A 12314-nucleotide genomic window follows, 5' to 3' on the forward strand; every position below is an offset into this window, starting at 1 on the left:
TCGCTGAGATATGCGACGCTACAGCTCGTTCCAGCTGCAGGAGGAGACGCTCCGGTGTCGGGGTCGGCGCCGCGGACCGGGCTGAACCTGGACCCGACGGAAGCGGAGGCAGATGCGTCGGTAAACAGAGCTGCTGAACGCTCCGCTGTGCTCGGCAGCTGCTCAGAGAGCGGCTCATCAGCAGCTCCTCCAGCTGCTGGAACCAGGTTCTGGAACACGGATGAGTTCAGGAGAACAGGACTCTGTGTTTAAATGCTCGTCCATCTACTGTAAGAGGCCTGACTCACAGGCTTCCGCTTCACTCCCACACACACACACACACACACACACACACACACACACACACACACACACACACACACACACACAAACACACACACACACACACACACACACAAACAGGATATATTAATGTAACCACTCGGCTCTGGCTCTTTTCAAGTCTAATTTCACTGGAAGGGCTTAATGATCGTGTGTGTGTTGGAATGCGGCATATTTGTTGACGGAGCGTCAGAGCACCGGCTCCACCTCCGCAATCCACCTTTTCCACTCTCCAAATCAAATACTGCCATAAAGCTGGGACTCAGCCGCTGCCAGCGTCTGGGCCGCGCCACTTAGGTGACGGAGGACTTCAGAGGGATGCTCGGGCCAAAGCCAACAGCAACACCGGCGTTTCTGTGATGAGCAGGAATCAATCATCGACCGAGCAGCAACATAAATAGCAGAGCAGGCACAGAACAGCTCTGGGATCAGATCTGAGCGTATATCAGATATTTGCCGTGCTGTGTGTGTGTGTGTGTGTGTGTGTGTGTGTGTGTGTGTGTGTGTGTGTGTGTGTGTGTGTGTGTGTGTGTGTGTGTGTGTGGGTGTGTGTTAATGAAAGGGCTTTGAATCCGCTCTTTAAAGTCACAGATAGAGGAAAGAGCCGACCAGTTTACAGGTGAACTCACAGCTCAACACAGGCCAAAACATCATGACCTGTGGAACCACTGAGCATCACGACGTCCTAAAGACCAACATGGAACCGTTTGAGACACAAGCAACACTAAACCGGGCCACCATGGGCAGAATTAGGCCAAGAGTCAAACGTCACACTCGTTTTGGTCTTTTGGGGAGAAAAACCTACAGCAACATCCGCCCCAGGTTGCGTCGGCACTTGATTCCTCTTTTTTCCGCGTCCCGGCGCGTCTGGAGACCGTCAGCGTTCTGTGGTAACATTACTCTGCGGTATTCTCAGTCGGGTCCCGGCAGAAACGCGCTGGATCGCTCCTCTGCCTCCTCCGGTCAAACTTGTGGCTCCTCCTGTCGCGTCTCTAGAGCGCGCGCCGGAGACTGGGCTTCAGTTCTTCACAGAGCTTCACGCGGCGCACTCACATCCAGCACTTACATACATAGTTTGCATTGTTTCCATCTGTGCTCAATTATTGCTAAACTTTCTTTCTTTTAAATCGTTATTTGCCTTTTTTTAACTTCACCTGCGCGTTTCCCGACTTTATCTGTGTTGACATGGAAAATAAGACCTTCCACAGAGACGCGCTCTCGAGGATCTGAGGTAGGCGAAATTGACACGGGCATTAATTTAAATGAAAACCACTGTAGGTGAACGAGTCGCTCCAGCGCCGTTCACGCAGAGTTACCTGCTAAACTTGAGCCGAACTCGCATCAGCGCTGCGGCAAATTACGTTTATCCCGAAGAATTATTCGATTGTAATCTAAGATTGTTCGTTGGTGCCGGTCCAGAATATATTTAAAAGGCAGTCGGTGTTTCAGCCTCTCTGGAGTTGGTTCGATGCAAACGATTAAAGCTATTAAAATAAATATAAGATCCTAATATTAACACTGCTGATATGATAATGTCCGTGTCATATTATCGCGGTTGTTGCAGCTGCAGTAACTCCTGCTTAAACGCGAAGATGGGGCTCCGTGGCGCGTGCGTCCTCGGCTCCCTGCTGGTGCTGATGAGCCTGCCTGCTGTTTCCTCCGGCCCCTGCCCCCGGTCCTGCTCCTGCCCTCAGCCCACCGAGCTGCACTGCACCTTCCGCTCCCTCCCCAGCATCCCCACCACCGTGTCCAGACATGTGGAACGCATGAACCTGGGGTCAGTCGTGCCTCTTTGTTCTGTACTGTACGAACAGGCGTTCGATTAACGCCTCGGCCAGATGAATCTCCAGGCTCGGCGTCAGCTGAGCGGAACAGGTGGCTCTCGCTTTATTTGTTGTGTTGTTTCAGGTTCAACAGCATTAATGCGATCACAGACAGGTCACTGGGTGGTCTGAGGAAGCTGGAGCTTCTGATGGTCCATGGAAATAACATCCACAGCCTACCAGATGGGGCGTTCAAGGACCTCATTTCACTACAGGTAAACTTGGCAACCCACAATACATTAATGAATGGATGAGGAAGCAGCAAATTCATTACTATAAGTGACTTTATTTTTGCGTCTCATTTGCTTAGATGTTGAAGATTAGCTACAACAAGGTGAAGGAGATCAACAGGAACACCTTTCTAGGACTGTGGTCTCTGGCCCGGTTACACCTGGATCACAATCGGCTGGAGTTCATCCACCCGGATGCCTTCCAGGGCCTCACGTCCCTGCGCCTGCTGCAGCTGGAAGGCAACCGGCTCCAGCAGCTGCACCCAGCCACCTTCACCACCTTCACTCTGATGGGCTTCTTCCACACCTCAACCCTGAGACACCTCTACCTGTCGGACAATGGACTGACATCACTGCCCTCCGGGATGCTGACCGCCATGCCTCAGCTGGAGAACCTGTATCTGCATGGGAACCCGTGGACCTGTGATTGCAACATGAGGTGGCTCCATGACTGGGATAAAACGGCACCAGGTGATCAGACATTTCTCCACAGCTCTGGTTAACCCTGGATCACAGTGTGTTCACTGTAACATTGATCATTTAAGAATGCTTCGTGATTTCATTTCAGGGGTTCTGAAGTGTAAAAAGGACCGGGCCCTTCCTGGTGGCCAGCTGTGTCCTATGTGCTCCTCTCCCAGGCACCTGCACAACAAAGAGCTCCAGGCTTTGGAAAAGCTGATGTGCAGCAGTCCTGTCATCAGCTCCTCCCCTGATCGGACTCTTAAACCAGAGGATGATGAGAGCGAGGTCATGGCCACTGAAGAATTCAGAGAACCATTTGGAAAGATTTCCCTGGGCCTGTCTGATGAACACGGGAATCAGGTGGATCTGCAGTGTAGCCTTGGCGAACCCAGAGACACCAGGACCAGCTGGGAACAAGTCAGCCAGGACCAGTTGGTTTCCAATCTGTCTTTGTCAGTGGATCTTAGCTGTCCCGTCGACAGAGAAAAGTATGAGCAACTGTGGAAGCTGATTGCATATTACAGCAGCGTGCCAGCCCATCTTAAAAGGGGGATCATGCTGAACAAAGACCCTCATCCGACCTACGTGTACACACAGGACTCTGACAAGGACGCCCTGTATTACACAGGCGTCAGAGCTCACATCACGGCCCAGCCGACGTGGCTGATGCAGCCGCCTGCAGACCTCCAACTGAACCGACTTCAGTCAACAGCCAAGATGGTGAAATTAATCCTGAGCACCGACTTTACCGAGACGTTAGAGGCAGAGCTAGTGCGGAGACAGAACAGGGCCTGGGTCATGATCCAGTCAGTAAACACTACTCGTCAGGCGCTGAGTGCCGTCCTGGGAAGCCCCAGTCAGATGAGCTGTGATGTGCACAGCTCTGGACAAGCTGTTGTGCAGTGGAGGCTTCCAGACGGCTCCAAAGTGGAGGCCCCATACAGCAGCACAGACAATAAGGTGTCAGTTTCCAGTGATGGACGGCTGGTTATTAAATCTGTCAGCCACAGAGATGCAGGAACGTACTACTGCATTGCTAAGGTTCATGGAGACCTCGCCGTCCTGCCGTTTCATCTGACGGTGCAGGAATCATCCAGTCCCTCACCAGGGGAGGGAACTTCAATTAAACCTATTGAGAAAGTCTCAGGAAGCCCCGTCTACCTTCCCTGCACGGCATCAGGCTCCCCTGACGCCGAGATTAATTGGATTCTACCAAGCAGCAAAATAGTCAGTTTCCAGGCCAACTCGTCCAGAGCTGTGGTCTATTCCAATGGCACTTTACATATTCCACACGCTCAGGTCCCAGACAGTGGTTATTACAAATGCATTGCCATGAACCAGCATGGCGTGGACACACTGGCTGCAAAACTCACTGTCATCAGAAATAAAGGGCTAATAAGGCCTTTGAGGAGGTTTGCAGCAGGACCCCAGTCGGCCTCAGGGGTCAACACAAAGATTAAAGTCCCCACGCAGGAATTAGAGGAGGCATCAGGGGACAATGGCGCTGCTCAGGAGGGGGCTCCAATAAACAGCCTGGATCCTTGGAAAAAGAGGATGATTGGAGGTGCCCCTGCAGGAAGGAGGGGCGTCCATCCATTAGCGAGGAATGCGTGGCGGAGAAAGCCCACGGGACCTCATGTCGAAGACAGGAAAATTCTGGGGACCAGGAGGAGAGTTAATATGTCAAAGAGTAAAATAAACCCGGAGAAATGGGCCGACATCCTGGCCAAGATCCGGGACAGGAACGCTCCGAATGCTGCGACACCGCTCCCAGTTCCACAGCCAACGACCGAGAGCAGGCTGACACAACAGGCAACACAGTCTCAGGAGACTGTTGAGGGGTCATCAGATGGCGTGACTGTGCCGGAGACGGAGGGCCAGGATTACTTAACAACACAACACGCTCCAGTGTCGCCCACACAAATAAATACACACAGTACACAAGGCGAGGATGCACATGATGAGTCCACTAGCTTCATCGCATATGACATGAGTGAGACGACATCAAACAGTCCACACGCACACATCTCACATACTACAGTAGAGACACAAACGCACACAGCCCAGAATACAAACTTGGAGCAACACATTTCAAACGGTGCGTTTTCCCTCCCACAGTCCACATCTGCTCCCCTACATGCTGTCACTGTCTGGCAGGCCAACACAAACAGCGCAAGCAGCAGCAGCAGCAGCAGCACGGCGTCTTTTCTGCAAGAGAATCGCGGCGAAAACACTGATGTCAAAGGAGTCGAAACAGCTGACGGGCCCGAAGCATCGGAGCGGGGTGAGAACGGGGAAAAGCTCAGCGCTGCCAGCTCAAATCAACGCACGTCAAATGCAGGTCAGAGTATTCCCTCATTCAGCCCGAATGAGTCAGAGGCGATCAAAGACGGGGATGGAAAATTTAATGGTGAGGTCGCAACATCGAAACCGCAGACGGAGCCAAAGGACACAGCACTTGATTATTCGCCGCCTCGGCCATTTCTCACCACAGCGCTTCCAGCGACTTCACGTGCAGTCGCTGATGCGAAGACGAGGCGCCCCGAGGGACAATCACGCAACTCCAGGAGACGGAACGGAGGCCGGAGGAACCGGCCGAACCGAAAGAAACAAAAGCTGAGGAAAACCACACCTGCGGGCGCTCCCTTAGCAACGCTGAGGACCACTGCCCCTGCGCCGCTAAATATAGGAGCATTAGAAGATACAACGGCCAACTTCAATACTGCCGTTCCATTTAGCAGCGGCCAAGCGGTATCATCAGGCAGGCTGAGTCATAAAGAAAGCACAGTCTCCAGGCATGACAGCGGGGCGGCCACCAAACCCTCGCCGACACCAGATTTTCCCCTGAGCAGCGTTCTCCCCTCGGCCAAACCGCTGCTCAGAAGCACGTCAGCAGCAGCGGCAGCGTTTCCAGCGGCCGCTCCAGGACTGGGTCACGGAAACACGAGCTCCCAAACAGCTTCAGGGAGTCCGGACACGGTCGCACCGACCGCTCGGCATCCGCCCGTCAAAGCCGTAGAGGAGACACAAAGCGGGAGTGTTACAGGAGACATCTCACCTGTGCCACAGTCTGAGTTTTCCTCTGGGGGGTTTCACACCGCAGCAGAAGTGCAAACAGATGTTGAGGTCAGTCCGTCCGAGCATCCGCACACGCCCACGGGCGAAAGGAGGCTTGCACCAACCCCGTCTGCCTCAGCCCCGGCACTGATCAGGCAGGAGTACACTTCAGCTGACCTCATTACGAGCGTGGTTTCAGAGGCCGAACCGGCTGTCTCAAAGAAACCTTCAATGACTGAACAATATTATAGTTCCAGTCAAACTACAAGCTCAAGCGCTGCCTCAGAAACTACAGCTGAGGGTGGTACTACTAAGAACCTCATAGCAACCTCATCAACAAAGCCCTCCTACACAATTCTTGTGCTGAGAACCACCACAGAGGAGGCTCCCAGCTTTACAGTCAGCCATAGTCCGGACCAGCAACTCAGCACCATCATCACCACAGCAGAACCCAGGAGAACGACCCAGTCCCCTCAGCGCGAGCAGACCTCACCGGCCGTACAGCTGAGCAGCGTCCGCACAATCAAGCAGCCGGCCACTCCCGCCCCGACAATTACTGCGATCCAAACTAATGGGTTCAGAGAGGAAGTGCTGATGACCACTCAGGATGTGTCCAGAACGCACCAGCTACCTGGGCGAGGATCTGTTACCAGAGGGAAGCCAAGAATACGTAAGAGCAATTTCCAGAATTTCACGGTGAAAGCAGAAACAGATGCTCAGCTTCCCTGCAAGGCTGAAGGCCAGCCAATGCCCTTCCTGTCATGGACCAAAGTAGCAACTGGTATGTATGACTCAATCTCTTAACGCAGCTTTGAACGCAGCTTAGAGTCCAGTCGTGGAAAATAGATATTTTAAATATTATCATTTGGGAAATAGAAGTTAATCACAGTGTTTATTAACCCACACAATATTTTGACAGGTCACAGATGCTGATACTGAAGCATGCAATCACAAGCAACAGATATAAACAGTTTTCAAAGATGTCTGCATTGAAATGTTACGAGTATCAAACAGCGGATGAGTTTAGTAAACAGAGCAGCATATTGAAAGACTCAGACGACCTCAAAGAACAATGAGGATGAGAATGAGAGCGTGACAAGATTATAACGTTTCATTTGTTTACCAGATTACTTCAGATTGTGTTATCTATCCATCTGTCCATCCATTCATGCATCTCTACATACTTACAAGGCTCTTATTCATTGGAGCTAAACTTTCCCTTGGAACAATCCCTTTAATGTAATGTGACTTTTAAAGCGAGGAATGATGACTCAACCTGTCTCTTTCCATTCATACAGGTGCGAGTATTGCTCAGAACACCAGGGTGCAGAGGTTCGAAGTGCACCCAAATGGGACGTTTATCATCAGGAACGCACAGCCCATCGACGAGGGTCAGTACCTTTGCATGGTTCAGAACCAGTTTGGTTCAGACAGGATGCTGGTGAACCTGGTGGTTCTGTCTCAGCCTCCACGCGTGCTCCAGACTCAAACCAGAGACGTCACAGTAAATCTAGGCGACAAAGTGGACTTGGAGTGTAAAGTGGAGGGACACCCTACGCCTAGAGTCACGTGGGTTCTCCCTAACTACAGTCACATGACTGCTTCGCCCTTTGGTGTGTCGGCCCAGCGCCGCGTGACCGCCTTTCTCAACGGAACCCTTCGGATCAGCCATGCCACCTTCACGGACAGGGGGACGTATAAGTGCATTGGAAGAAGCGTAGCTGGAGTCGACAGCGCGTCAGTCCACCTGTCTGTCGCAGCACTGCCGCCTGTGATCCAGCAGCCGCGGCACGAGAACATCAGTGTTCCGGAAACTGGCACCGCCTACATCAGCTGCTCGGCCACAGGAACCCCCAGGCCCGCGATCCGCTGGATCACACCTGACGGCACCCAACTCGCAGCCTCCCAGTTTGCCACTGGACGCAACTTTATCGTCTTTCCCAATGGGACCCTCTACATTCGAGGGGTCGGACCGGGAAACGCCGGGAAGTACGAGTGTGCTGCCAGTAATGCAGTGGCTTCGAGCAGGAGAACCGTGATCTTGAGCATAAAGAGAGAACTCTCAACTTCCAAGGCTCGTATCACCTTATCATCCTCCGAGAGGACGGATGTGACCTACGGAGGGAAGCTGCTGCTGAACTGCATGGCAACAGGAGCCCCACACCCCCAGATCATCTGGAGGACTCCCTCTAAGAAGCTGGTGGATGCGCAGTATAGGTACGTTTAAGATTCACACGTCAGTCATTGTTTAACTGTCTGGATATTAAGAGCTCCTTTACCTGTTTGCAGTTTTGACTCTAGGATCAAAGTTTTCCACAATGGCACCTTAACCATTCACTCAGTAACCGACAAGGACAGTGGTGACTACCTGTGTGTGGCACGCAACAAGATGGGGGATGACTACGTTGTGCTGCGGGCCAACGTGCTGACTGGGCCAGCCAAGATCGAGCACAAGCAGCATCGATCCAGACAGGAAGTGGTGTACGGGGGAGACTTGAAGGTAGACTGCGTGGCCTCGGGGCACCCCAACCCTGAGATCAGCTGGGCCCTGCCCGACGGCACCATGGTCGACCTCAAACAGAGGGGAGGCGCCAGTGGAGGACGCACCAGGAGGTACAAGTCACAGACACTTTGTTACATCACCATGTAACCAGAACCTTGGCTGACAAGGCGTAGATTACAAAGACTAAAAACAGGAAGTGTAACAGCGTAGAGTAACAAATACAGTACAAGCTAAGATGGACAATGAGAAAGTTAACAGTGCTTTCATCATAAGGCTGAGATAAGAAAACATTTCGGATTAAAGGAAATGAAGAAAGACACAGTGCTCATGTTGAACATCTCTTTATTATTGTTGTACTTAAGTTTATTGTTTGCTTAAGGGACACACATACACACACGTGTACACACACATACGCACATACACGAAAAACAGTCAAACTCACTGTAAATGTTGCCTGTATAAATGCTGTATATACATTATGTGCAGAGGTGACATATTGTTACTCTCTATACCAGCAGAGTGGGGACACAACCATTGCAATTAGCCACTGGCTGGGACCCAGAAACCCCCCCCACCACCACTAAAAACATACATGTCCTTTCAACCTCAACCACACACACACACACACACACACTCAGCCTTGATGCATTGCTGTTAGATAACCCCCTTCAGGTAAACAGGACTTCAAACAAACCCAGTCAAGTCAAGTTCAAAAAAGGGTCCTGCTTAATGTTAAACCTACAGTACAGTTAAACAATTCAGACATTTAAAGATGCGTTGGAAATGTCCACATCATTACCTCATCAAATTAAAAGTGAGATGATTTATTGGAAATACTCCAAAACTCTACAGCAGTGGAGGCCGTTCGCGGCTACAGTGGCAGCACAGCAGCGTAAGATTAATGACTCTTCACTTCCACAGAAAATTACTTCAAGAAGCAATTCTGGCATGTGCTGCTACAATACAAAAACTCCTTCATATTTCAGCTGCATTTATTGTATCCTGTGTGACACATGGGGCAAGCTGTAAATACTGCGTGTCGGTCTATTAATGTTGGGCAACTCTTTCTGACACTCTACAGCTGAATGAGCGCAGAAGAAACTCACCTGCCTCCACTGTGTACCATTAACAATCTATACTAGTTACCTATGGAATCTAATAAACATGTTCAGTTTCAGGAGCATAACGACCTTCTCCATGCCTCTCTTCCCTTCCCTCTGTTCCCTGTAGGTACGTGGTCTTTGACAATGGGACTCTGTATTTCAACGACGTGGGTCTGCCAGAAGAAGGTGACTACACCTGCTATGCTGAAAACCAACTGGGCAAAGATGAGATGAAGGTGCGAGTCAAGGTCAAAGCTGCAAGTTCCCCACCACAAATCCAGAACAAAGACCCAAAGATCTTGAAGGTTTTCTATGGTGAGACTGTTAAACTAAGATGTAGCGCGAAGGGGGAACCGACCCCGCTCACCACGTGGATATCACCCACCAACAGGGTGGTGTCCTCTGCCTCAGACAAATACCAGGTCTTGGGCGATGGAACACTGGTTGTTCAAAAGGTCCAACGCTTTGATGGGGGTAACTACACCTGCATAGCAAAGAACAACGCAGGACAAGACCAAACGGTCATCAGGCTCGAGGTCCTGTTAACTCCTCCAGTGATCAACGGCTTGAGGGGAACGGCCAATACCATCAAGATCAGCGCAGCCCAGGATCAACAGGCGCTTGTGGACTGTGTGGCGAAAGGAACCCCCACTCCTCGCATAATGTGGGTTTTGCCTGGAAACGTGATCCTCCCCGCTCCATACTACAGCAACAGAATGACAGTTCACCCCAACGGGACCCTGGAGATCCGGTCACCGAAGAGGACAGACTCTGGGCAAATGGTTTGCATTGCCCGTAATGAAGGAGGGGAGGTCCGGCTGGTGGTGAACTTGGACGTAAAAGATGTCAGGAGGCCACATATTACAGATCCCAAAGCAGACAGTCTGTCGCTGACAGTGGGCAAGGCCATGACATTGAATTGCTCCCTTGAGGATCTAAGACTGTCTCACGTCACTTGGGTCCTGCCCAACGGCACACCTTTGCTTAGGGGGGCCAGATCTTCCAAGTTTTTTCACCGGCCCGATGGCTCTTTGATCATCACTAACCCCTCTGTTGGCGAAAGTGGGATCTATAGGTGCCGGGGGCAGCATTCTGGAAGGCTTGTGGAACAATCAATTAACTTGTCTCCAGGTAGAAAACCAGAGATCAGCAACAGGTACAACTCTCCTGTCAGCGTCATGAATGGTGATACGCTTTTACTGCATTGCATGACCAGTGGTGAACCGCTCAGACTAACATGGACCCTCCCCAGTGGGGCTGTCCTGAACAAGGCTCAGCGAGCCGGACGATATTCGGTACACACAAATGGGACACTTTCAGTCCAACAAGCCTCAGTCTATGATCGGGGGACATATAACTGCAGAGCTGCAAATGAGTACGGCAGCTCCTTGCATTCGGTTTCTGTAGCTGTGGTCACATACCCACCTCGAATCACCAGCGCCCCCCCCTCGGTGACCTACGCTAAACGTGGAGTGGCCATTCAGCTGAACTGCGTAGCCACCGGGGTCCCTAAGGTGGAGCTGGCCTGGGAAACGCCCGACAAGACCCGTCTGGCTGTCAGCGCGCAGCCACGCATCTTTGGAAACAAGTACCTCCATCCTCAAGGCTCCCTCATCATCCAGAACCCGACACAGAGAGATGCAGGCGTCTACCGGTGCACAGCCAGGAATGCGGTGGGCATAGACTCCAAAACTACATTCCTCAATGTGTTCTGATGAACTGATAAATGATTACAATCTTTGCTATAGACAGTGTGTTGACGATTCACACATGGACTGTGCTGCCCCTTTTGACAGTGAGGTAAAATGACCCCGATCAACACTACCGGTTGTGTCCAGTACTTAAGTTCATGACATGGTTTAATATTTGGACCCAACACCAGAGTGCTGAGTTTAAACTGGACTCCTGCAGTCGACCAGCATGTGTTAATTAGCACATCTTGCACTCAGCCACTGGAAAACTGCTCACGAGCGTCTATGGATTTATAACTTTTTAAGTGTATGCACTCGGTCCAAAAATGAGATAATTTATAACATGCAGGTACAGTAACTATTGAGTGGAGTTATTGCACCGGGGTCTGTGAGCCAGTCTTAAGGTGCCAAGTGAGTGGGTTTATGTTATTTATGGTTACTATATATAGGGATATTATGACTTCACTACTCCCAGTATGGTCCCTTTCCTTTTTTTCTCTCTGTATCAGAAGGTGCAGGTAAGCAAATAGCACATACGTCCCGAGTGGACGCCCCCAGGCCTGCCGTGGTGCGATGCAGCGCCGCATTGTGTGTATAGTACTGTATGCCCAAGCAACTGCCTAGGTCAAAGCGGCTTCAATGTTTTAATGTAAAGAGTGTCACAAGGAAGTCATTATTTCATTAAAACTTTTCGATGGTGCTTTGAATACGTATTTGGTAGATTTAAAAAAGCTGACAGGTGTTTTTTGCATCATAGATGATGTAGGCCACAATAAGTGAATCAAGTTTCAATAACATTCCTCATGACAACGGGAGAATATATTCACCAGCAGGTAGCACCTGCCTCTCCACACCACCACAACATGGAATAATCACAGTTTATGTGTAAAGGATTCAAAGTGGGTGTTATGGTAAAAACAATCAACTGACTGTAGTGGCTTCAATAATTAGACCTATGCAACAGCAGAGGAACAAGAATAACTTTAATTTAACACATTTTAGGTGAAGGGCTTCAATTTGCTAAATAATAAAGTAATAATTAAAGTGAGAAAAAACAAGTGATTTACCAGAATTTTTATTTCATGACAATTCAATGTGTTTTATTTACACAAAGGGCAGAACAG

At 50.5% G+C, this 12314-nt stretch overlaps 1 protein-coding gene across 1 annotated transcript; it reads left to right on the plus strand.

Annotated features, from left to right (window-relative positions):
• Positions 1 to 917: 917 nt before the first annotated feature.
• mxra5a (matrix-remodelling associated 5a) lies at positions 918 to 11890 on the plus strand. Its single transcript, XM_029142905.3, has 8 exons — positions 918 to 1552; positions 1886 to 2098; positions 2230 to 2359; positions 2455 to 2845; positions 2943 to 6674; positions 7192 to 8110; positions 8183 to 8506; positions 9627 to 11890. The coding sequence occupies exons 2-8, from the start codon at positions 1914 to 1916 to the stop codon at positions 11212 to 11214; spliced, it is 7269 nt and encodes a 2422-aa protein (XP_028998738.1). The 5' UTR covers positions 918 to 1552; positions 1886 to 1913; the 3' UTR covers positions 11215 to 11890.
• The last annotated feature ends 424 nt before the right edge of the window (positions 11891 to 12314 follow it).

This window comes from Betta splendens, chromosome 2, assembly GCF_900634795.4.
Source record: "Betta splendens chromosome 2, fBetSpl5.4, whole genome shotgun sequence".
In the NCBI taxonomy this organism is placed as follows: Eukaryota; Metazoa; Chordata; class Actinopteri; order Anabantiformes; family Osphronemidae; genus Betta; species Betta splendens.